The sequence below is a fragment of the Danio rerio genome, chromosome 12 (genome assembly GCF_049306965.1).
Source record: "Danio rerio strain Tuebingen ecotype United States chromosome 12, GRCz12tu, whole genome shotgun sequence".
NCBI classification, from domain to species: domain Eukaryota; kingdom Metazoa; phylum Chordata; class Actinopteri; order Cypriniformes; family Danionidae; genus Danio; species Danio rerio.
In genome coordinates this window covers 48,552,433-48,578,213 of record NC_133187.1, presented here as the reverse complement: position 1 = coordinate 48,578,213, position 25,781 = coordinate 48,552,433, and the positions used below count along the sequence as shown (strand labels likewise).

The 25,781-nt window shown below is 39.1% G+C and overlaps 1 protein-coding gene and 1 pseudogene across 2 annotated transcripts in view; both read left to right on the top strand.

The window, feature by feature from the left end:
- Positions 1-4,779, top strand: part of si:ch211-226h7.3 — a 68,133-nt gene extending 63,354 nt beyond the window's left edge. For both annotated transcript variants that reach the window (XM_073918925.1, XM_073918927.1), the window contains 6 exons: positions 1,231-1,415; positions 2,215-2,372; positions 2,499-2,744; positions 2,982-3,144; positions 3,359-3,461; positions 4,457-4,779. In XM_073918925.1, the coding sequence (XP_073775026.1) occupies positions 1,231-1,415; positions 2,215-2,372; positions 2,499-2,744; positions 2,982-3,144; positions 3,359-3,461; positions 4,457-4,563 (962 nt within the window). In that variant the 3' untranslated portion in view covers positions 4,564-4,779. The remainder of the gene's footprint in view (positions 1-1,230; positions 1,416-2,214; positions 2,373-2,498; positions 2,745-2,981; positions 3,145-3,358; positions 3,462-4,456) is intronic.
- A 1,354-nt stretch (positions 4,780-6,133) lies between these two features.
- Positions 6,134-25,781, top strand: LOC108191778 (uncharacterized; annotated as a pseudogene).

The window sequence follows — 25,781 nt, the reverse complement described above, 5'->3', positions numbered from 1 at the left end:
ACACACACACACACACACACACACACACACATACATATGCATACAGTTGACTGCATGTGGATATATAGATATCAGCACACTTTCTAATCACCTAACAACATATAGTATTTAGTGGGAGACACCCACCACATACAATCAGATATACATATTCTACATCTGATATAAATCTATCTTTCACAAGCAGTTGACAGGATGTTATCCACAGTTTTCCTTATCATCACTCACACGCTCAGGCCCAGACTGACACACAGAGGAAACATCGGTATGAACATAAAGAAATGTTTATTTTAATAGTTTATTAATTATAATATAATATAATATGATATAATATAATAATGTAATGATATAGTATAATAGAATAATCATGATATATAATATAAGTTAATTAAATTTAATATAAATATCAATATTATAATAATATAATATAATAATATAATATAATATAATTATAATATAAGTTAATAAAATAATGATTTAATATAACTTAATATGATATAAAATATAATATAATAATATTATATAATATAATTATAATATAAGTTAATAAAATAATAATTTAATATAACTTAATATGATATAATATAATATAATACAATACATAATTTTATTTAATAAAATATAAATTTTATATAACTTAATATAATATAATATAATATATTGTAATGTAATAATATAATTTAGTCAAATAACTAAAAATATAAAATAATGGTTCTAATAACAGTAATTGAATTACCGATATTATTATAATATTAATTTTATTTCTGTTTGTTTAAAATCTAATTACCGGAAATAACCTATTAATTTAATTAGTCTGATAAAAATCTAATTAACGGAATCAATAATTTAATTAGTCTGATAAAAATCTAATTAACGGAATCAATAATTTAATTAGTCTGATAAAAATCTAATTACCGGAATTATTATTTTATATAAAACCGATAAGAATCTAATTACCGGAACTATAAAGTTTATATAAAAGGGGCGGGGCTTAGACCGGAAGTCCCGCCTTAGTGGGCGGGGCTACAATCCATCAAACTTTTTGACAGGTAGTTATTAAACCGATAAGAATCTAATTACGGAACTATAAAGTTTATATAAATGGGGCGGGGCTTAGACCGGAAGTCCCGCCTTAGGGGCGGGGCTACAATCCATCAAACTTTTTGACAGGTAGTGTCCCATAAGTACTACTAAGGTGTTTTTGTGTCATTAATGATCATGTTTTTCTCTCAGATTTCAATGAGACCTGTGAGAGCAGCTCTGGCTCCATGTCTGTGTCTCGCTGTCAGCTTTTTGAAGCTGGTTTTTCAGCTGAGCACTTACACCTCAATGACCCCAGCTGCAGAGGAACCGTCCAGAACGGCAGAGTGGAGTTTAACTTCGACAACGATCAACACATCTGTGGCACAAATCTTGTGGTACGATCAACTACCTGTGTGTTAAATCTGATTTCATACTACTGGCCTGCTGAATGCTTGAGTCTGATTGGCTGATGAACATTCTAAATGTGCGTCTACACCAGATACGGATGAAGCATCAAGTGCGGGAGATTTACATGTTAAGTCAAAGCAAAGATGCAATTAGTCATCCTGGGGTGCGGTTCGCACAAATGAATCCATGCAAATGACACGAATCGACCAAATGACATGTAATTTATGCAAACCGCTTGAAAAGTTGAAATATCTGAACTTTGGTAGACATTTGCGCCACATTAACAAATCAGGACCTTGCTCTAATAGGGGTGTGATTACGATGTAGCAACTGCAGCTGGTGTGTTGAAGGGAAATCGGACTTGGGACAATAGGTCATCAAACTGGGACTTCACATTTTAGCTACATTACCACTTCAGATGTTCATTATTTACTAAGACTAAGAATCCACACCATCAAAACAATATTGACAGGAAAAAAAAACTATTTTTAACAACCCTGACTATCTGTTTAGTCTCCAGGCAGGTCAATAAAGGTTATAAAAATTAGCCAAATAACAGAAACCGTACAAACAGACTTGCCTAAAAACTTCTCAAAGTCTTTCAATCAGTAATGTGTAGTGGAGAACAACATGCTACCGAACACACTGGCACTTTTGCCCACATTCTCTACCAATAATATATAACACATCATTACTTCACTTGACAACTGCTGTTATTCCTTGAAAAATAAAATCACAATTCAAGCTAAATAATAAATAAAAATATGTCTTATTTGTTGTCTGCAGGCCAACGGCAGCCACTTCATCTACAGTAACTATATTGTGGGGACGCCGGGAACAGAAGGTCTCATCAGCAGAGTGAGAATCCTGAAGCTTTCTTTCAGCTGTGTTTATCCTCAAACACAAACACTTTCCATGAACGTGGAGATCAACCCACTGCAGAGGTGCTACAACACACTCATTCTGCTTTCAGTTTGACTGCTTTTTTAGACAAGTTCAAACATTTTAGTTGTTCAATGTATGTCTTAAGCATAAACTAGTTGTATCTTATGTATTTCTGAATTAAACAGCACCGTGCACAAGGTCCTCCCCAGTGGTGAAGGGGTTTATCAGGTGCGGATGGTCCCGTATGTGGATGAAGAGTTCACTCAGCCCTTCACTGGTAGAGTGGATGCAGAGCTGGATCAGGAGATGCATGTGGAGGTTGGTGTTGAGGGGGTCGACAGCCGCCAGTTTGCCCTGGTGATGGACACGTGTTGGGCTACACCTGTGAATGACCCTGATTACAGTCTCCGCTGGGACCTCATCACTGAAGGGTAAAGACTTCTCTCCTCATTAAACATCAGTGTTAACTCACAACATTTTTAAAAATCTACTTCTGAATAAATAATCATCCATGCTAATTTAGGAATCCTCTGAGATTTGTATCTTTTCAGTGTTTTAGACATTCAACATTCCAGTTTTTGTGAAATGAATAACTGGAAATCACTTCTGAGTTGAATGCATGTGATGAAATATTTTGGTTTGTTGATTGTGGTTGTTGATCTCGTCAGGTGTCCCAATCCTGAGGACGACACAGTGAAGCTGCTGCAGAACGGCGTCTCCACAAGCAGCCGTTTCTCCTTCAGGATGTTCATCTTCACTGCAAACTCCACTAAGCTTTACCTGCACTGTGCTGTTCACCTTTGCCTTCTGTCCAGTGAACAATGCTCAACGGTGAGTTTAAAAAGTCTTCAGAATCTCCCACTGATGTTTCAGCACTAAACACAGACAGGGAGATATGATGGTGTTGAGGTTTAATGATGAAGGCTGTTAAACATGTTTGTTCTGCCCTCTGCTGGGGATTTTGTGCACTCCTGTTGGTTTTGTGTTTGTTCAGTGATGTTTATCAGGGATTTGCACAGCTGGATTTGACTCTTTTCTCTTCTAGAGCTGTGACTCTGGAGAGCAGCGGAGAGAGCGCAGGGCTCTGGATCTCCATGACAGTGCGTCACTATCTATGGGTCCTCTAGTGTGGTCTGGAGGAAACACAGGTCAGCATTTCATATGTCTGAATGCAGTGTTGGGGAAGCGGTTCTGAACTGGAGTTCCATAACTGATGAGTAGCTTAAGGTGCATTCACCCTGGCACATTTGGTCTGCATCCAGGTTTGTTTGATATCAAAGTATGGTACATTTAGCTAGTGTGAACGTGACTTCTGAACTTCGTGCACCCGTGAACTGTACGGTTTGTGCGAACTCTGGTCCGGTTCACTTCTGCATGGTATGAATGCAATCGTAGCAAATAATGGAAGTGAACCACCAACTGTACATGAAACTTCAGCTTTCACAACGTTCATTTGTGTGTATGTCTGTGTATCACCTACCTTGGTGACTTGGGACTGACCCAGTACAAATAGTGATAATGTCTGCTTGTCTCCAAGCTTCTGCAGACATCCCGTGCGTGATGTTCTGGACGTTTTTAATGTTTTTGCAGCAGATAGATGCAAGTGACTCTGTTTTGGGTTTTGGTAACAAAACCAAAAGATTCAGTAAAAGTAGAATGACCGTGATATGCGCACGTCTCCATTTTGACAATGTTCTTTTGTTGCCTCAACCTAGTAATCGCCGTACACAAAACAGCAGCTACATGACGCAAGTGTCCCGGGGTTCAGAAGGAAAAAAAACGATGTGAAGACAAACCAGACTAAAAGTTGGCAAGGGGGGGACAATCAAACTTGGGTTTGGTCCAGGCAATTGAATCAAGTGTGAAAGCACCTTAAGCTACTGTTAAACCATCTTTCTATAAAGCAACTATCTGAACTGAGCTTTTTACATTGAAGCTATTTTTGCCCCAACAATGACATAAAACAAATAAGGGATCAGTGTCAATGAGGTTTAAAGTAAAATATTGATAATAGTGCAATACTGTTATATTCTGATGTCAAAGTTTACTGATTTACCACACAGTTGTCTCAAACAGACTCTAGAGCCATTGTTTGATTTAGTGGTAAATACGTTCATCTTATCATTCTATTCTCTGTTCACAGATGTTCAGCTTCTCCCAGACCAAGTGACGGTTTCTGAGGCTTCTTGTCTGTTTGCTTCTCTGGTGCTGTTGTTCATTCCTCTGATGAGTTTCTTCACCCTGTCCTAGTTTACTGACACAGAAAGTGCAACATTTAGACTGGTTCATTTAATTGATGTGGAACTGGTTGTGGTATTTCTTTATAAATATTGTTTTATGAAGGTTAGAAATGTACATTATACATTATATATATTGTAAACTGTTTTTAAACGCTAGGTTATTTTAAAATTTATTTAGGATGATGTGCGTTAGTAAAAAAATTTAAATAAAAACCTGCCAAAACATTATTATGGTTGATCTGTTGAATCTTTAAGTTTGACGAAATAAAATTAGTTAAGATAAGTTGTTTTGTAAAAACAAATAATTCAGGCAATTAAAACAAGGGCATAAAATTCAAAAGGTGAATGAGGAAAAAATAAATAATTTCTATGATTAAAGTGACTTTAAGTTCTGTATTTTTTATGCATTACTCCATACTCCATACTTAAAAAAAATTATTAGAATATGCAAAAAGGTACACAAATTGGGATCATACAAATACAAAAAAAAAAAAAAAAAACGTCAACAAAAAACCATAACAAAACAACAACAAAAAACAAAACAAAAACAATATAGTCAGGTACTGTTAGGTGAGTGTGTGTGTGTGTGTGTGTATTTGTGTGTGTCCATGTAAAGGTAACTTGGTGGACAGGTCAGATTACATACATAGGGAACAAGATCAGTCAATAATTAGGGGGGAATAATAATGGGGGGGGGGGGGGGGGGGGTTGGGAAATCAGGCAGAGGACAAGTTATAATAATAATAAATAATAATAATAGCAGTAGTAAGTAGAAGAGGAAAGAGAGGGAATGGAAAAATAAAATGAAAAACAGAAAAAGAATGGGAGGAGTAGAAGAAAAGGAAAGAAACAAAAAGAGTCGAAAAATAAAGTTCAGCAAATAAAGCAATGAGAATAATAATAATAATAAAAAAATCCACACTTAAAGAAAATTGTCTTGAGGACAAAATTCAAGTTTCAACCAATGTGAAACCATAAATAGTGTCAGCTTAACAGCCGGTTTCCTGATCTTCTTCTCAGATCAGGTTTGTTTTATTGCACAGCGATTCTTGTGATCTTGTTTCATAAAAATTCCATAACAGTTCTGAGGGTCTGATATTATGCAGAGATTTACCATCCTTACAACATCTTGGAATGAAAACAGACTAAACTTGAGGTCACAAAGATCTGATCTGATAACGTCTTCAACCATCATTCCAACACAGGTGCTCTCTAGCAACCTTTCATGACACAACCTCTCCAACGCGACACCTTGCGATACTTTTAAAGATACATATTTATTACAGATGACAGTAAAGAAGAAAAGCTGCCAAATGTAGAAAAATAAGACTAAAGTGTGTTCTCTATTCATGTATGTGCAAAAGTCTGAATGTTATTTTTGTAAAGCTGCCTGAGAGCTGGAAAGATAAAACTGGCTGCTCATCATTCCGTCTATTCAAGCACAAGTGAAAGAATGTCACAGCGACTGCAGACAAATACAGAAGTCAATCAACTCAAATGACAAACATTCTGATCACAGGTGAAAAATGAATAACTGGTTTAAAGTTGTTTTGAAAATTGTGCTGGTTCCTGGAAAGATCCTCCTACAGGTATTAATAAATGCACGAACACGACTATAAGATCTGCAGTTTGACGATCACCTGTGTTGAATCTACCTGTGCTTTGCTCTGCTGCAGCATCTGACCTCAGGTAAATACTTCTCTTATTCGCACACTTTAGATACCCTTCTGCTTTTAATGGGTCAAACTTATTTAGTAAAATGTTCATTTTATTTATTTGTGGACATTGCTGTATTGCTAAAAATAATAAACAAAAGCAACATAAACCAATATTTGATCTGAATGTATGTCGTGTGTGTGTGCAGGTGTCATTCGTCACTATGAGGTTTTTCATCTCACTGTGTGTGTCGCTGCTCCTGATTCATGGTGAGGCCTTTTAAATCTGAGTTGACATTTCTTTATACTTTTAATAATTCTGCTTATGTTGTTTAATTAACAGATGAAAAAACCAGTGGACAAACAGCAGGTACAATAAGCTTTCCACTTTTCTTCCTCTTCCTATCCTTTGATTTGTATTAAAAAGCAGAAATTAAAGACCTAAAGGAGCACTTTACATGATAAATAGTAGAAGTAAAAAGTAGTAAAAACTTTATTGTCCTTGACAGGAGATTTGTTATGGGCATCGCCATATTGCTGCAGACACTCACTAAAACAAGCAATAAAAAACAATAGAAAATACAACAATTACAAAATTTATAGTGCTAATTAAGATGTACTCTTATTACTAAACCCACTGACACAGGCACAAAGGATTTCTTATAGCGGTTTAATCTACACTTTGGGACTCTATGGGCCCTATCATACACCCGGCGCAGTGTGGCGCAAAGCGTGACGCAATAGTCTTTTGGTAGTTTCAGCTTGGCGCAAGAGTCGTTTTGAGGCGTTGCGCTACGCTGTTTAAATAGCAAATGCATTAGAGCTCATATGTGCGCCCATAGACGTTCTGGTCTAAAAAGGAAAGCTTTCTGAGGCGCACTGCTGGCGCGTTGCTATTTTGCGAAACTATAATATATTTTTCATTAGACCAAAACAAACCCGGTCTAAACTCCGGCGCAGAGTTGCGCCTCGCTTACACACTGCTTAATACGCTATTACGCCCCAAGTCTAGGGGAAACGAAAAGGGCATAATAAACGAAGAACAAACAAATGTGTTGGGGTGGTGGATTTCCCAAACTAAACAAAACTTAAAGCAAAAGATTCCCTTCGGTCGACAACCAAACTCACACACTCAATTGAGAGTATATATGAAGATATTTATTATAGAAAAATAGGGTTTATATAAACGAGCATTTCGTCAGGGTGACCACAGGCCAAAATAACAAACAAAAGAATCTATAAAATAAATCCACTAAATTACCTATTACTATTTAAAGAAACATACAAGAATCTTACCTGACTCCCTAATATAAACAAAGTCAAAAGTAATCAAATAAATAGGCAGGTCACCCCTACACACTCAAACTCTCAATAAATATTCAAGCATAGGATGGTCATCAATACAAAATTGATTATTGTTGGTCGTCGGCCGAAGGGGTGAGGGAAACCCAGGAGCTCCACTCCAAACACCGAACGCAGCAGAAATGAGCTCTCCGATTCCTGCCGGAAGCTCCCTTTTATACAGGCCTCGTAGACCAGCAGCCAATCAGAGCAGGGAATCACGCCGGTGTGGGAGCCTATAAGACATCAGAAAAACAGCAAGGAGGCGGGACAAAAGAAAAAGGTGTACAATCCGCAATAATAAAAAAAATAAATAAACTTCAGTCGTAACAACGCACAAGAGAGCAATAGGCAAATATCTTTACATATGACAAAATGTAAATATTAAGGATATATATAGGATATAATAAGAATAGATATAACACTTTACAAGATAAATAGTAGTAGTAAAAAGTATTAAAAACTTTATTGTCCTTGACAGGAGATTTGTTATGGGCATCGCTGTCACACAACCAGCGATCGCTTTCCAGAGATCGCTGGTTCTCACACGAACTCTCAGGACTACATTTCCGTATTCCCCAGGACTACACATTCATACATGCACTGCTCCCAGACACGCACGCCTGCTCATTCATCTATCCTGATTGCAATCACCAGCTGAACCTTGTCACAGACTGATATCACACCATTCATTAGCCACTCTTTCACCCTTCCAGTTTGCCGAGTCTTGTTTTCGCAGTGTGACATTACAACGCGTTTCTCCATGTCTTGTTTTCTCCATGTTTAGACCCTAGCCTTGCATTCCTTGTTATCCTGCTTAGCCGCCTGCCTTTAGACCTATTGCATGTTATATTGACGACGATTCTGGATTTGCCTACACATACCTGTTTACACCTGTATGACCACTGCTTGCCTGACGCTGAATAAACCTGCATATTGGATCTTACCTTCTGTTGTATCTGTCACTCCACCCCGTCGTTACAATCGCCATATTGCTGCAGACACTCACTAAAACAAGCAATAAAAAACAATAGAAAATACAACACTTACAAAATTTATAGTGCTAATTAAGATGTACTCTTATTAAATAAACCCACTGACACAGGTACAAAGGATTTCTTATAGCGGTTTAATCTACACTTTGGGACTCTAAATCTTCTACCAGAGGGAAGCAGTTCATACTGTGGAAACAAAAAATGAGTTTGATCATTTACAATCCTTTCCACCTGGTTGAGAACACAGTAAATGACATTTGTTAATGTATAACAGGGCGAGGCAGTGGCGCAGTAGGTAGTGCTGTCGCCTCACAGCAAGAAGGTCGCTGGTTTGAACCTCGGCTCAGTTGGTGTTTCTGTGTGGAGTTTGCATGTTCTCCCTGCCTTCGCATGGGTTTCCTCCGGGTGCTCCGGTTTCCCCCACAGTCCAAAGACATGCGGTACAGGTGAATTGGGTAGGCTAAATTGTCCGTAGTGTGTGTGAATGTGTGTGGATGTTTCCCAGAGATGGGTTGCGGCTGGAAGGGCATCTGCTGCGTAAAAACTTGCTGGATAAGTTGGCGGTTCATTCCGCTGTGGTGACCCCGGATTAATAAAGGGACTAAGCCGACAAGAAAATGAATGAATGAATAATGTATAACAGGCAAATAAAATGCACAAAGGTTTTAGAATTCCTCGAAAGAGAGCACGCAGTAAACAGTTCTTGAAATATTAATGCTTTTATATATAAAGCAAAATTAATTTCTTGTTTATTTGAACTGTCCCTGGAAGAATGCAGTGATCAGTGGGTGAAAAGAGGAGGGCAGGCTAGATTTACAGTGGCAGGCCAGATTGTACATCAAGCCACCGTTGCTCCCTATGGGCAGTCTGTCTCTGATGACTGGTACTTACTTTTAGTTATTAACTGAACTTCTAGTAATCAAAAAGGATGCTTTTGAAACCAGCCTGTAAAATGTAAGCCTGTAAGACTTCAAAGAGGTAAGGTTAAAGTGAAAATACTGCATGCAAGACATGTTCTGTCTGAAACCTGAAGAATGCAGAAGTATAAATGCATGTGAACATTGAGTTAATTTCACAACCTGTGAAGTGGGCGGAGTCACAGATGGCAAGCTCTATGATTGACAGCGGTAACACTTGCTTCACAAACAAAACAGACCAGAAATAATGATAGTAGACGGGCAGAAAATGACATTGTAATTTACAGTAACATGCAGTGTATGCAAAAATACTTTCAAATGCACATAAAAAATGGTTTTAAAGGCGATTTGTTAAACTTTATTTTATACATATTTACATTTATTGGATAGTTTACCCAAATCTGCAAGAAAACAGGCTGATGTGTTAACATGTGGAGTGAAATCTGTGTGACCTACAGTACAAAACACTGTAAAAGCTTTACACTGTACATGTTTGCTGGATTTATAAAGCATCTGTGTCTTTAGGTTGGTCAGTCTATCTGATGCAGTTTTTCTACATGTGTTTTGATTGAATCATGGAGCTGATTAATCGACTTATCCAATCTTTGTAGACAAGACAAAAATAAACACAAGGACTGCAGGTTGAGTCAAAGCACTGCGTTAAAAGTACTGATGCAGAGTAAGGCCCAATCCCAATTCTACCCCTTAGCCCTTCCCCTTCCCCTGTTTTGCATGTTCACGTAATTCTCTTCAGCTTTAAGGCTTAGGGCTAAGGGGAAAGGGCGGATAGCCTTTGGAACAGAGATTTTTCAGGATCACACATTAGAAACCAAGGGGTCAGAAAATTTCCCAGAATACACCAGTCACAACGGCAGGATAGCTGTACCCGGAAGTAAGGATATCCACAAATTGTATTTTTTTTGTCATTATTATGAATTTTTACAACAAACAAGAACATGTTTTAATGCAATCAGAACCGCCTTCATGTTTTACCAACCCAAGCTCATTCTGGAAACGTAGCCCCGCGGACGTTTCTGGAGACCGCGATTTAGGTGGCCGGAGGTACGTAAAGGCCGCATTTGTTTTTTTTCGAGCGAACGCTGCGGAGCGGTGTGGCGCCGCTTCGCCCCTTCTCTTCGCGCTAGCCGGCCGACGGCTCGCCTCCGAGTGGAGTGCTTTCCGGATGCAATCAGTTTGTCCGCTTAGCTCACAGCGTTGCGTCGGCGGAGCGGAGGCCCCGGACGAGGAGGAGGAAGAGCCGGCCGCGGTGGACGACGACCTGGATCGAGTCAGGGGAACAGCAGGTTCTGGAAATCAGGTAAGACGAAAAACGGAATCCGAAAAAAATAAGGGCGAGAACGCGGCGGGATCCGAAAACACGGTCGAAATCGAAGATGAGGGCTTTTGCTTTTTTTTTTTTTTCTGGACGGCTTTTGCAAACCGTCGCTCGGGTTTAGGGAAGGAGGAGGAGGAGGAGGAGGAAGAGGAGGGCGGCCGAGTCGGCCGATCCGGCGGCTTTTCGCGCGAGAACGGCACGGGTGCGAACGGCGTGCGTTCCCGAGAGGCACCCGAGACGCGAAAAAACGCGCACAGCGGCCTCTCGCGGATCCGCGAAAACAAAAACCGCTCGAATACGTACCTCCCGGGACGTAAATCGTGGTCCGCAGAAACGTCCGCGGGGCTACGTTTCCACAATGAGCCCGGGTTGTGTTTTACAGTCATGCTTTAAAAAAAAAAAAAACGCAAAAAACCCCCACTAAAATAAAAACAGCTAGATTTCGCTATCTGTAATCTATAATCATAACTCCTGCACAGCAGTCCCACAATATTCTGTCACCTAATGTCTCTCAAATACCTTGTTAGAAATGTCTAGTTGCTGGGAATGAGCTTTTTACAGTGTCTGCTATAATGTTAATGTTGTTTTTGGTGTGTTTACATTGATGAATAAGGCCACGGTGTAAACAGTATAGTTACAATCTTAATGCCACATTCGATCATTATGATAACATAATATATGCCTTCAGTGATTTCCTGAAGATAAATACCAAAAAATAGCACAACTGGAATAACACTTTAGACAAAAGCATCTGCTAAATCAGGGGTTCTCAAACTTTTCAACCCCGAGACCCCCAAAATAACAATGCCAATGAATGGCGACCCCCACTATTTTCGAAAGTGGTTATAATCATGCAAATGTTGCACGCAACTGCTCACCCAAACCAATGGGCCTATAAACACAAGCATATTGACAACAAAAAAAGTGCAACAGACTAACAAGTATATATATATATTTTTATTATTATTTAATATTAACTTTACCAAATGAGACTGGTGGGCACAATATTTAAGTAACATCACAAGTCTTTTCTTGGTTTAATTTTGGAGACTAATTCAGTCTTGTCTGTATTTATTGTAAACGTACATAAGTTGCGTAAAGGTGTCAGAAAGTTTATCTAGTGCCGTAAAATCAATCTGCTGCAAGTGACGCTATTGCTCTGTCGTTAAGCTAATGTAAAAATCCCAGGGGTTGCAATTCAATGGGGAAAAAATGAAAGGCTGATGGCTTTTTGTTTGGATGTTGCACTTTTATGTATGGTAACTATTTTTATATTCTGTAAGTTATGGATAAACAATGGTGATTTAAAACGTTTATTCAAATTTATTAGATTTTTGGAAATAACCAAGTGACCCCTCTCATTGTCCCGCGACCCCCCAGGGGCTCCCGACCCCCACTTTGAGAACCACTGTGCTAAATGACTGAATGAATAAATGTGAATTACTATTAGACACATCACACTCTATCATACAGAGGTGTTTAGCAAAACACTGTATAACATTCATGTTTTTTTTCTCTTGATTGTCCAGTATCTACTACTTCCAGCTTTGATCCATGTGATGAATATACCACTCTGGATGATTACTGGCGAGATATGAGACAAAGGTACTACTATTACTATAATGACACCATGGTTGAATGGAGCGGCTGGTATCGGCTGTATCTGAGTGGACAAAGTGCCCAGATGTCTGAGTGGTGTGCGAGTTATATGGGCTGTGGTGGGCACACTGGATTGTATCTGAACGGTTCTCATCCAACACTTGAGGATGGAGTGGTGACTCGTGATGTTTTAGGAGGAGATTTTTGGTCTAATAATTGTACAAAATACAGATCCACATCCATCCAAGTCAAAGCCTGTCCAGGAGATTATTACGTCTATGAACTCGTTTTAAACTGTATAACTTTGGTCAAATGTTTTGGGTCTCCTTCCACAAGCTTTTCTCAATAGTTTGCAGGAATTTTTGCCCATTCCTCCTGACAGAATTGATGTAACTGAGTCAGATTTGCTTTGCTCGCACAAGCTTTTTCAACTCTGCCCACAAATTTTCTATAGGATTGAGTTCAGGGCTTTGTGATGGCCACTCCAAAACATTCACTCTGTTCTCCTTAAAGCACATTTTCACTAATTTGGCAGTGTGCTTAGGGTCATGGTCTGTTTGGAAGACCCATTTGTGGCCAAGTTTTAATTTCCCGGCTGATGTCTTGAGATGTTGCTTCAGTATTTCTCCATAATGTTCTGTCTTCATGATGCCATCTATGCTGTGAAGTGGACCAGTCCCTCCTGCAGCAGTTGGGCCAGTCCCCCCCATACTTCACAGTTGGGATGGTGTTCTAGGCTTGTGTGCTTTCCCCTTTGTCCTCCAAATGTAACACTGCTCATTATGGCCAAACAGTTCAATCTTAGCTCCATCAGAGCACAGGACATGTCTCCAAACATTAGTACTAGTGTAATTTAGCAAATAGTAATCTGGCTGTGTTGTTGATTCTGGCTTGTTGATTCTCCATGTTGTCACACAAGGAAGCAGTGTGTTTGAGCTTTTCCTTCAATACTGTTCTACAGTTGTGCCTCCAATTAACTCAAGTGTTGTCAATTAGCCAATCAGAAACCTCCAAAACCTTGACATCATCATCAGAGCTTTTTCAGAGGCAGAATAATCTTAATGTATGTAAACTTGACTTTCAAGAAAAGTTATAACAATTTCTCAAACAAAAACTCTCTCATTCTGCTATTAAGAAACACATTTGACAATCCTTACTTACCTAAAAGAGAAAAATTTTAGTCACATCAACATTTGACTTTTTGGTCCCACTTTATATTAAGTGGCCTTAACTAATATGTACTTACATAGGAATTAATAGTTTGTTACAATGTACTTATTGTGTAAATACATGTATTTACTGTGTACTTATGCTTGATTAAATACATGTATGTAATTACAACTGTAATTAATATTTGTAATTACATTTGTAAATACACTGTTGACCATCCCTTACACCTTAACCCACCCTTAAACCTACCCATGCCACCAAACCTGTCCATAACCCAACCTCTATCCCGACTCAAGATCACCACAAGTGTTCTCAAATACATTATAAACACAGTAAGTACATTGCATTTATTTTTTTGATGTAAGTACATAGTAGTTAAGGACACTTAATATAAAGTGGGACCGACTTTTTATATATGGTTATGTGCCTTTTTAAACAGTGCATGTAAACTTCTGGTGTCAACTGTATATAGCATTTACTTAACGCTCACAACTTTAAACCCTTTAACACTTAATGCACACTGTATATGACCATGCTGAATTATCATCACACAGTGCTTTTGAGTTTAAAATGAATCCTTTACCTTAAAATGTTTGATCATTGAGAACACTTACAGTAGTTTAGTTTAATGAGAGATGAGACCTCTTATTTTGTACATCTGTAATGTAATGGGCTTTTGCCAACACTAAATACAATTTAATTACTCCAAATCATAATAAATACACATTATTTTGTGTTAGGTTGCAATATTCTACTATCTTCCATGTGTGTACAGTATTTAATCAATACTTTTTTTTAAACTCCATGACAGTTGTTTTCCAAAGCATCAGCAGTGACCCCTGCTACAACTATGAGTCTCTGGATCGCCCCTGGAGAGCCACCAATGAAAGTGGAGATTACATTTGTGACTATTTTTCCTCCTGGAGGGGCTGGTACAGGCTTTTCTACAATGGATTGGACATCAGGATGCCAGAGACCTGTATTAATGGATTCAGCTGTAACACATACATAAATCTGGCACTTGATGGTCCTCACCCTCAGATAGAGGATGGAGTGGTGATCAGAGAGGTCTGTGGTAGTTCTTACTGGAGCGGCTGCTGTGATAGCAAGTCAATCCCCATCAGAGTGAAAGCGTGTCCAGGAAATTATCATGTCTATGAACTTGAGAGTCCACAAATCGGGTGTTCAGGATACTGCATAGGTACTGTTCATTCTTCCACAAGTCCTTCAAGCATTTATAATGATATCAGTAATGATTATAAAATATCCAGTAACCTTTATTTGTTTATTTTGTTATTTAATCAGATGTCAGCACTATCTCACAGGTGGTTTCTACTGCAAGTCCAGATTTAATAACTGGATCCACTATCACCTTCAGTAAGTAGTGTACACACACAATTATGTAAATAAAGGTGCCAGTTTTGATCTGATAATCTCTTACTAACACAGATTATGACCCGTGCAATAACTACAACACACTCAACGACTACTGGAGAAGCACAAGCAATTACTTGCCTATGTATAATGATGTAAATGGATTTGATAACGATCATGAATGGGACGGCTGGTACAGACTCTTACTTAATGGATTGAGTGCTCAGATGCCGGACTGGTGTGCCACTTATATGTCATGTGGAGGATTTACTGCTTTGTGGCTTCATGGATCTCATCCTCAACTAGAAGATGAAGTTGTTACTCGTGAAGTTTACGGCTGCCGTAATGATCTGAGCAGTCGCTACAGATCCAACCCAATCCAAGTCAAAGCTTGTCCTGGAGATTATTATGTCTACAAGTTTACCAGGCCTCCTCTTTCAATCCCAGGTCCAAGCTATTGTGCAGGTATATTCATCTTTACACAGTGTCTGACATGCTTTGTCAGTTTGTTGTATGAAAATTAATTTGACACCTACCAATTCAAATCTTATAAACATCATCCATGATCTTATATTTGAAAATCTTTAGTATTTCTGCTTTTCTTTTTCTTCTACAATAGTATCTTTCCCTACCCCAAGTGTCGACCCCTGCTACAACTACACTATCCTGGATGAACCTTGGAGATCCACTGATAACTCTTACTATAGTAACTTAAGTAACTATAGATGTGATTACACTGAGTGGAATGGCTGATACAGGCTGTTTTACAACAGTCAGAGTTCTCAAATGCCAGAATCATGTGTATATGAAGGCATGTGTGGCACTTATTACCCACTGTGGCTCAATGAATCCCACCCTCAGCTGGAAGATGGAGTGGTCCTCCGTCATGTTTGTGCTCATGGATGGAGAGGCTGCTGTACTTACACATCCTCCCCTGTAAGAGTCAAAGCCTGTCCTGGAGATTATTATGTGTATGAGTTTAAAGAGCCATTATTTTGCGCAGCTTACTGTGTTGGTGAGTATTTATTCATGTGCACTTCAGTCTTGTATTTTTTCTGGATTTTGTTTGAAAATATCTTATAATGATACAAAAATGTTCTCAGTACCAAAAGCTACAAACCAGTCCAGCACAGCAGTGACAACAACCCAGCCAATCACATCCATAGACTTCATTAATCCACCAACAACTGGTAAATCTTTCTTTCTTCTTATAACATAATGGTGTAGAACAATACATTGCATTTAGTAGCTTCTCCAAATAGAGCCCCCTGCTATATTGCAGCCATTTGGTAAAATCATTTCAGTAGGTTTTTGTTTCCCTGAATGTACACACAGCACCCCATATTGGCAGAAAAACACAGAATTGTTGACATTTTGCAGATTTATTATAAAAGAAAAATATCACATGCTAAGTATTCAGACCCTTTGCTGTGACACTCGTATATTTAACTCAGGTGCTGTCCATTTCTTCTGATCATCCTTAAGATGGTCCTAAATCTTTATTTGAGTTCAGCTGTGTTTGATTACACTGATTGGACTTGATTAGGAAAGCCACACATCTGTATATTTAAGACCTTACAGCTCACAATGCATGTTAAAGCAGATGAGAATTATGAGGTCAAAGGAACTGCCCCTGTAGAGCTTAGAGACAATTGTGGCAAGGCACAGATCTGGCCAAGGTTATGAAAACATTCTGCTGCATTTAAGGTTTCTAAGATCACAGCGGCCTCCATATTACTTAAATGGAAGACATTTGGGATGTTCAGATCTCTTTCTATAGTTGGTCGTCCAGCCAAACCGAGCTATCAGGGAAGAAAAGCCTTGGTGAGAGAAGTAAAGTAGAACCCAAAGATCACTGTGGCTGAGCTCCAGGGATGCAGTCGAGAGACGGGAGAAAGTTGTAGAATGTTGTAAGTTAGGTTAAATATATACTTCAATTAAGTCAGTACAGTGTAATATAAGGGCCTACTCACACTGTGCCATCCGTACCGTGCCCAGGCCCGTTTCCCGGATCGTTTAAGAAGTGTGAGTGCGCTGAATCGGGCTCAAGCACGGTTCACTTGGCCGGCCCTGGCCGGGTTGGAAGAGGTGTGCCTGATTGCAGTTCACTTGGGCTTTGGCATGGTACGCTTGTGCGTGAGTGCAAAACGCGCCAAAGCCCGAAACTGAAAGCGAGACGTGACTTTTAAGGGACTGTTTCATATAGATTTATTAATCATTCTTACTGTTCAGTGAACGCAAACTGCCGTAGTTTATTAAAGACACAAACTCCTCACTTCACGACAGCTGCGCACCTTCAGCAGACCTCCTCATTCCTGAAGCACGGGAGCTTTATGATTGTTTATGAGCACCAAAAGTGGCGGATCTGTACGGCGAAATATCTGACTGCGTGTCCCCGCATCCCTAAGCACTGTTTGCCGAAATATTTGACGGCATATCAAACGACTGAAACGATATAATTAGAGAAATCTCCACTGTGCTGAGTGAGAGAGCGCTTCTCACTGAACAGCCCAGCAGCGATGACGTAAGCGTGCCGAAACCCGTTTGTGGTGTGAGCCCAGGCCGTCGGGGGAGACGGGAGGGGGGACAAGCGTGCTTTGGCCCGGTTCGAGGCAACTGTACCTAGTGTGAGTACGGCCTTAATGTCACTGCTGAAAGCTGAAACACCAGGAGAAAACTCACTGATGCACAGCTCCACAAGTTGATGTATGTAGAGTTTGAGATGAGGAGAAAGAGACTGACATAAGTGTAGATAAGTGTTCCCTGCTCCGGTGGCCATAATAATAAATGCAGCCTAACTATCTTTTATAGCAGGGGTGCTCAATCCTGTTCCTGGAGATCTACCTTCCTGCAGATTTCATCAGCTATCCATATCAAACACACCTGAACCAATTAATTTGGACCTGAACACCACTTGATAATTACAGGCAGGTGTGTTTGATATGGGTAGCAACTAAAATCTGCAGGAAGGTAGATCTCTAGTAACAGGATTGAGCACCCCTGCTTTAGAGGATTTGGATTCCAAGAGTTATGCATTTCTGTTTTATGAGAATGCTAATGCAAAGAGATGTGTCTTTAGTCTAGTTTTAAACTGACAGTGTGTGTCTGACCAGCCTGATCTCACGAGAAAACGTAAGTATTTTACATTTTGTCAGTTTAGAGGCTAATTTATACGAATTCGTACGAGTTCAGTCGTACAAAATTGTACGATTTTAGAAAGGAGGCGTGGCACCTAACCCCACCCCTAAACCCAACTGTCATTGAGGGATGAGCAAATCATACAAAATAGTACGAATTTGATCGTACGAATTCATACGAATTAGCCACTAAATCAAAACGTTACGAATTGCCGTGAGATTGTGTTGGTCTGACACCCAAATTGGGCTAAGAAGTCTGTTGCAGAGATTAGGTGCCAGATATGAGATCGTCTTATTAATTGCATACAGTTGATTTTGATATAATTAATCAATTGTCCAAAATTAATTGAGCATAGTGTATGTGAGGGGTTGTAATACAGCGGGAGCTCCCTCAAATACTGGGAACCTAAGCCATTCAGGGCTTTGTAGGTGATCAATAAAATTTAAAATATTATATAATCAGTTTTGCTGTCCTAATTAGGGACCCTGAAATTTAATGTTGTCTGTTCAGTGCTCCGTCATGTGATTACACATACCAAAACTACTATAACCGATGAATATGTTTCCAACAGCTCCCCCTGTTGACCCCTGCTACAACTACTTGAACCTGGATGAGCCATGGAGAGCCACCAGCAATCAAAACTCCTCTCAGTTAATGTGTGACAGTGCGGTGAGCTGGAGCGGCTGGTACCGTCTCTTCATTAATGGTCAGAGTGTTCAGATGCCAGACACATGTGTTGATGAGAATAGCTGCGGCACTCATGCTCCACTGTGGCTGAGCGGAGGACATCCAACACTTGAGGATGGAGTGGTCTCTCGTAATGTCTGCGCACACTGGAGAAACAACTGCTGCTATTTCCAGTCCAATCCCATTCAAGTCAAAGCCTGTCCTGGAGGTTTTTATGTCTATGAGTTTGTGAGGCCGACCACCTGCAATTTAGCATACTGTGCAGGTACTGGACACACATTTAACTCTGCCTTCTGTTTATGTTAGAGATGATGGCTTTCTGTCTGACATTTATTTGTGTTTCTAGATGTGAGCTTTAACACTAGCTATACAATATCTGGTAATGTAATATGCTGTAGCACAGTTTGCAGGATTATTGCTCAAATTAAAGTGCTTTGAGTGTCAGAATCTGTTGAAGACAGTTGTAAAAGTAAAGTAAAAAACAAAACATTTTAACTAAATGTAAATGTGAATATCATGTCAATTCATTAGTTTTTTGTGTGTTGTGCTTTTCACAATTACAGTTGAAGTCAGAATTATTAGCCCCCCTTTGAACTTTTTCTTCTTTTTAAAATATTTTCCAAATGATGTTTAACAGAGCAAGGACATTTTCACAGTATGTCCGATAATATTTTTTCTTCTGGAGAAAGTCTTATTTATTTTGTTTCAGCTAGAATAAAAGCAGTTTTAAAATTTTTTAAACACCATTTTAGGGACAAAATTATTAGTCCCTTTAATCTATATTTGTTTTCAATAGTCTACAGAACAAATCATCGCTATAAAATACCTTGCCTAATTACCCTAACCTGCCTAGTTAACCTAATTAACCTAGTCTTTAAATGTCAATTTAAGCTGTATAGAAGTGTCTTGAAAAATGTATAGTAAAATATTATTTACTGTCATCATGACAAAGATAAAATAAATCAGCTATTAGCGATGAGTTACTAAAACTATTATGTTTAAAAATGTGTGAAAATCTGCTCTCCGTTAAACAGAAATTGATGAAAAAATAAACAAGCGGTCTAATAATTCAGAGGGGCTAATAATTCTGACTTCAACTGTTTATTTGTTCCAAGCAACTTTACAAAAGGTAATCTTTATTATATTACAAGTAAAATCAAGTTTTAGTGTTGGGCAGTAGCGTAGCTACATGTAGTGGCGCTACTAGCTTGCCACATTTTTCAGTAGCGTGGCAGTAGCGTATCTACTTTCTAAAACAAATAGCTTTTCAGTAGCAAAGTTTTTGTCAAGTAGCGTACACACAAGCTACATTAGCAGATCATGGATCAATAAGTGACAGCACCGACATTCACAGAGCTGTGAGGCTGGTGTCTAGGGGATGGAAGTAAATCCATATGACAGAGAGAATGACTCTTTGTGTTTTTCGGTGGTCGATAACAAACTGTTTGGTGCATTACTGCTACCTTTCGCTATGGTCGGTGACATCGACAAACAATTAGGCTAACACGAGAAATGTTCTTACTGGAAAGATGACTGAGGGAGAGTTCTGTTTAGTTTACTATGGTAAACGCTAAAGTATACTAAGATTACTATTAGTTAATGATAGTTACTAGTTATGTAGTGTAATTTTTTAATGAAGAGTTGTAAAAACTCTCGCATTTAATCTGCCCAGTTGGTGGAATGAACTCCCTGACTGCATCAGAACAGCAGAGTCACTCGCTGTCTTCAAGAAACGACTAAAAACTCAACTATTTAGTCTCCACTTCCCTTCCTAATCTGCAATTGCCTCTCTGGCTCAACCGCTAACTGTATTACAGAAAAAAAAATATAAAAATTACTAATTTTTTGCTTCTTTCACTCTACACACCTGAAACTTGCCTACAGCACTTATTCATTGTTGCTCTTATAGTTGTGTAAATTGCTTCTTTGTCCTCATTTGTAAGTTACTTTGGAAAAAAGCATCTGCTAAATGACTTAATGTAAATGTAACATGTAAATATTTGACTTGGATTTAGGTTGCTTTGATTTAAAAATAAAAATTGCAAAAATAGCTTAGATGTAGCTAAGCTACTTTTGCCAAGTAGCTTTTGGCTTAGCTTTCTTCATTTCCCAGAGGGTAGCTTTTAGTGTAGCTACGCAACATTTTAAGTAGAGTAGATAATAGCTTAGCTCACTACATTTTTCAAGTAGATTGCCCAACACTGGTTGGTTTTATTTTTGTGGCACAATGATCAGAAACATATTAATGCTAACAACATGTTTGTCTAGATGACAGAAACCCCTGTTCTGAACTCAACTGCTCCAAAGAGGAAAGGTGTGGGATGAAAAATGGTGTTTATGGCTGTTTATGTAAGAAAGGCCACCAAAAACAGCGAGCAGCTCAAGACTCCTTTGGTTAGTGTGTGATTCTACAGTCAAATGTGAAATAAAAGGTGTTTTTGTGTCATTAATGATCATGTTTTTCTCTCAGATTTCAATGAGACCTGTGAGAGCAGCTCTGGCTCCATGTCTGTGTCTCGCTGTCAGCTTTTTGAAGCTGGTTTTTCAGCTGAGCACTTACACCTCAATGACCCCAGCTGCAGAGGAACCGTCCAGAACGGCAGAGTGGAGTTTAACTTCGACAACGATCAACACATCTGTGGCACAAACCTTGTGGTAAAATCAACTACCTGTGTGATAAATCTGATTTTATAATACTGGCCTGTTGAACGCTTGAACAATGTTCATTCTAATGGTACGTTAACACCAGACATGGATAAAGCATCAAGTCCAGGTGATTTACATTTTAGGTCAATGCAAAGATATTACACATTCTGGGATGCTGTTTGTGCAAATGAAGCAGCGCAAATGACATGAATTGAGCGAATGCCAAGTAATTTGTGATTCGCACAAATCGCTTAAGTTGAAAATCCTGAATTTTGGGAGACATTCACACCACGGTAACCAATCAGGACCTTGCTATATTAGGGGTGTGATTATGACGTAGCGCCAGCAGCTGGTGTGCTGAGAGTAAAACAGCTCATTAAACTGGGACCAGCTCAGTCAGAGTTACCACTGAAAGTGGCCATAATCCAGGTGTAGCTTCTGGAGGAGTTGATGAACTCACAGAGCTGGTGGACCTCTGAAGGATCTGATAGACTCAGACATGGCACCAAATAAATCTATGCCATTTTCAACCTTCCTTAAGCACAGCTACTCTTTCAATAAAATCCCTGTCAGCCATTTAGCAACGGATCTGGAGTCACTAGGCAGATATGTCTGTCCATGACGCGAATCTGCATCTATGGTGAAGTAAATTTAATGGGGGAATGAAGCAAGTAAACTCATGTTCAAGCATCTATTTATTGGCAAATATCTGGATCTATTCTCGCAAGCCGCATCTGTGAACGCTCCATAAGGTGTGCCATTATTTTCAGATAAGCAAACAGCTTGTGACTCCACTTTGGGTGTACATTGTTTTCTAAGATCAAATCATTTATAGTGATGGAAAAAAAAAAAAAAACTATTTTTATTTAACAAATCTGACCATCTGTGTAGTCTCCAGGCAGGTCAATAATTTTCATGAAAAGTTGCCAAATAATAGAAAAGGCCCCAAAAGACTTGCCAAGAAAACTGAAAGTCTTTCATTCAGTGATGAAGAGTGGAGAACAGCATACTACCAACATGACACTTTTGCCCACATTCTTCACCACTTCACTTGACGACTGATGTTATTCTCCAAAATATAATACTCAATTCAATTGAATAAAAAAAATAAAATGTCTATGTGTTGTCTGCAGGCCAACGGCAGCCACTTCATCTACAGTAACTATATTGTGGGGACGCCGGGAACAGAAGGTCTCATCAGCAGAGTGAGAATCCTGAAGCTTTCTTTCAGCTGTGTTTATCCTCAAACACAAACACTTTCCATGAACGTGGAGATCAACCCACTGCAGAGGTGCCACAACACACTCATTCTGCTTTCAGTTTGACTGTTTTATTATCGGTGTATTCGCCAAATTAGACAATTTTACACACGGTAGTTGTTCATTATACATATTTTTTAAACAGCAATGTGCACAAGGTCCTCCCCAGTGGTGAAGGGGTTTATCAGGTGCGGATGGTCCCGTATGTGGATGAAGAGTTCACTCAGCCCTTCACTGGTAGAGTGGATGCAGAGCTGAACCAGGAGATGCATGTGGAGGTTGGTGTTGAGGGGGTCGACAGCCGCCAGTTTGCCCTGGTGATGGACACGTGTTGGGCTACACCTGTGAATGACCCTGATTACAGTCTCCGCTGGGACCTCATCATTGATGAGTAAAATCCTCTGTTTCCCTTTCTTTTTTTTAATGTCTAATTTTTAAAGTTTTTTATATCTACTTCTGAATAAATAATAATCCTTGTTACTTTAGAAATCTTCTGAAATGTGTATCTTTTCAGTGTTTTAGACATTCAACATTCCAGTTTTTGTATAATGATTAACTGGAAATCACTTCTGAGTTGAATGCATGTGATGGAATATTTTGGTTTGTTGATTGTGGTTGTTGATCTCGTCAGGTGTCCCAATCCTGAGGACGACACAGTGAAGCTGCTGCAGAACGGCGTCTCCACAAGCAGCCGTTTCTCCTTCAGGATGTTCATCTTCACTGCAAACTCCACTAAGCTTTACCTGCACTGTGCTGTTCACCTTTGTCTTCTGTCCAGTGAACAATGCTCAACGGTGAGTTTAAAAAGTCTTCAGAATCTCCCACTGATGTTTCAGCACTAAACACAGACAGGGAGATATGATGGTGTTGAGGTTTAATGATGAAGGCTGTTAAACATGTTTGTTCTGCCCTCTGCTGGGGATTTTGTGCACTCCTGTTGGTTTTGTGTTTGTTCAGTGATGTTTATCAGGGATTTGCACAGCTGGATTTGACTCTTTTCTCTTCTAGAGCTGTGACTCTGGAGAGCAGCGGAGAGAGCGCAGGGCTCTGGATCTCCATGACAGTGCGTCACTATCTATGGGTCCTCTAGTGTGGTCTGGAGGAAACACAGGTCAGCATTTCATATGTCTGAATGCAGTGTTGGGGAAGCAGTTCTGAAACTGGAGCTGCATAACCGATGAGTAGCTTAAAGTAATTACACTACTATTAACCCCCCCATAAAAAGTTCCTAACAGTAGCTAGTTACATTAAAGCTAGTTCTTCCCACAATGACATATAAAACAAATAAGGGAATCAGTGTTAATAATGCAATACGATTCTGATGTCAAAGGTTAATAATCACAGTTTTCAATCTTCTCAGTAGACTCTAGGAGTCAAAGTGCAAATATGCAAAAGATGTAACAAATTACTGTTTGATTCAGCTGTAAATAATCTTTTATTTCATCAGACTGACTGATATTCTCTGTTCACAGATGTTCAGTTTCTCCCAGACCAAGTGACGGTTTCTGAGGCTTCTTGTCTGTGTGCTTCTCTGGTGCTGTTGTTCATTCCTCTGATGAGTTTCTTCACCCTTTATTAGTTCATTGACACCAAAAGTGCAACATTTAGTTTGGTTCATTTATTTGAAGTGGAACATGTTTTTGTATTTTTTAATTCATAAATATTGTTTTATGAGGGCTTGAAATGTACTTGACAATTTTTATACTGATTTTATACACTAGGTTAATTATTAATTTATTTAGGAGGATTCATTCATTTTCTTTTCAGCTTAGTCCCTTTATTAATCAGGGGTCGCCACAGCGGAATGAACCGCCAACTCATCTAGCATATGTTTTACACTCATACAATACGGCCAATTTAGCTTATTCAATTCATCAATACCCACATATCTTTGGACTCATGTGGGGAAAACCGGAGCACCCAGTGGAAACCCACGCAAACACAGGGAGAACAAGCAAACTCTACACAAAAATGCCAACTGACCTTGCTGAAGCTCGAAACTGTGAACTTCTTGCTGTGAGGCAATTGTGCTACCCACTTCACCACTGTGACACCCCTATTTAGGAGGATATGCTAGTAAAAAAAACAATTAAATCATGCAATCACTAGGGTTCAGAGATTAAATAACCAGGGTTGATCTGTTGATTAAAGTGACCATGATTAAAGTGACTTGACTTGCTATTTTTCTTTTGCAACAATTTCACTTAGAAAAAGTTGTTTGCACTTTAGTTGGCAACACTTTATAGTACACAGATATGCATTACTCCATACTAAGAAAATTGTTTTAATGTAGTATAAAAGACAAGATTCATGTTTCAACCATGGTTTCCGCTGCATTCATTCTTGCGCCACGTCAAAATTCATCCCGACACGGCTACATTCCAGCTTCTCATTCAAAACATTTTTTTTTTTAATAGCGGGTGATAATCGAATCAAAACGTATTAAAAGATGAGTGAATTATAACTGCGCAAACTTCTCTGTAACTGTAGTAGTGCTGTGCATCATTTGTTTAACTCTAAGGTTATGTGCTGACAGACTGACTGGCTAACTGACAGGTGCATGATGCGCGAGGCATGCAAACACGACGTATATCCCTTTCACTTTACTTCAGGACGCATTAATATCACTTTGTAGGTCTATTAAAGACATTCATAAATATTCTTAGCAAATCTAATTGCTGGAGACATACTCGTTACATAAACGCACTAAATTGCACTTCAGCAGCGTTTATTTAAGAGCGCACAAGAAGATCTGCACACTCTTGAAGCGGCTTATATTTGAGGGGGAGTGCAAGAAGTTTTGTGCACGAGCAGAGGAAATCGGCGAGCAAGCAAAGAGATCCGCATGCTGTAGGCTATTGCATAAATGTGATCTCGACTTTTTATACTGCGCTCACAGCATTTGTCATTGAAATAACGCCACAGGTAGCTGGTAAATCTGTGTAAAAAAATAAAAGGCCTGCCGCCACAGCTGGAAAAAATCCTAGAGGAAACACTGTTTTAACCAATGTGAAACCAAAAGTGGCATTTCTTTTTTATGTTTCCTTTAGCTCTATAACTTCCAAAAAACATTATTATCGTCTGATCATTGAAACTATCTCAGTAACAAAT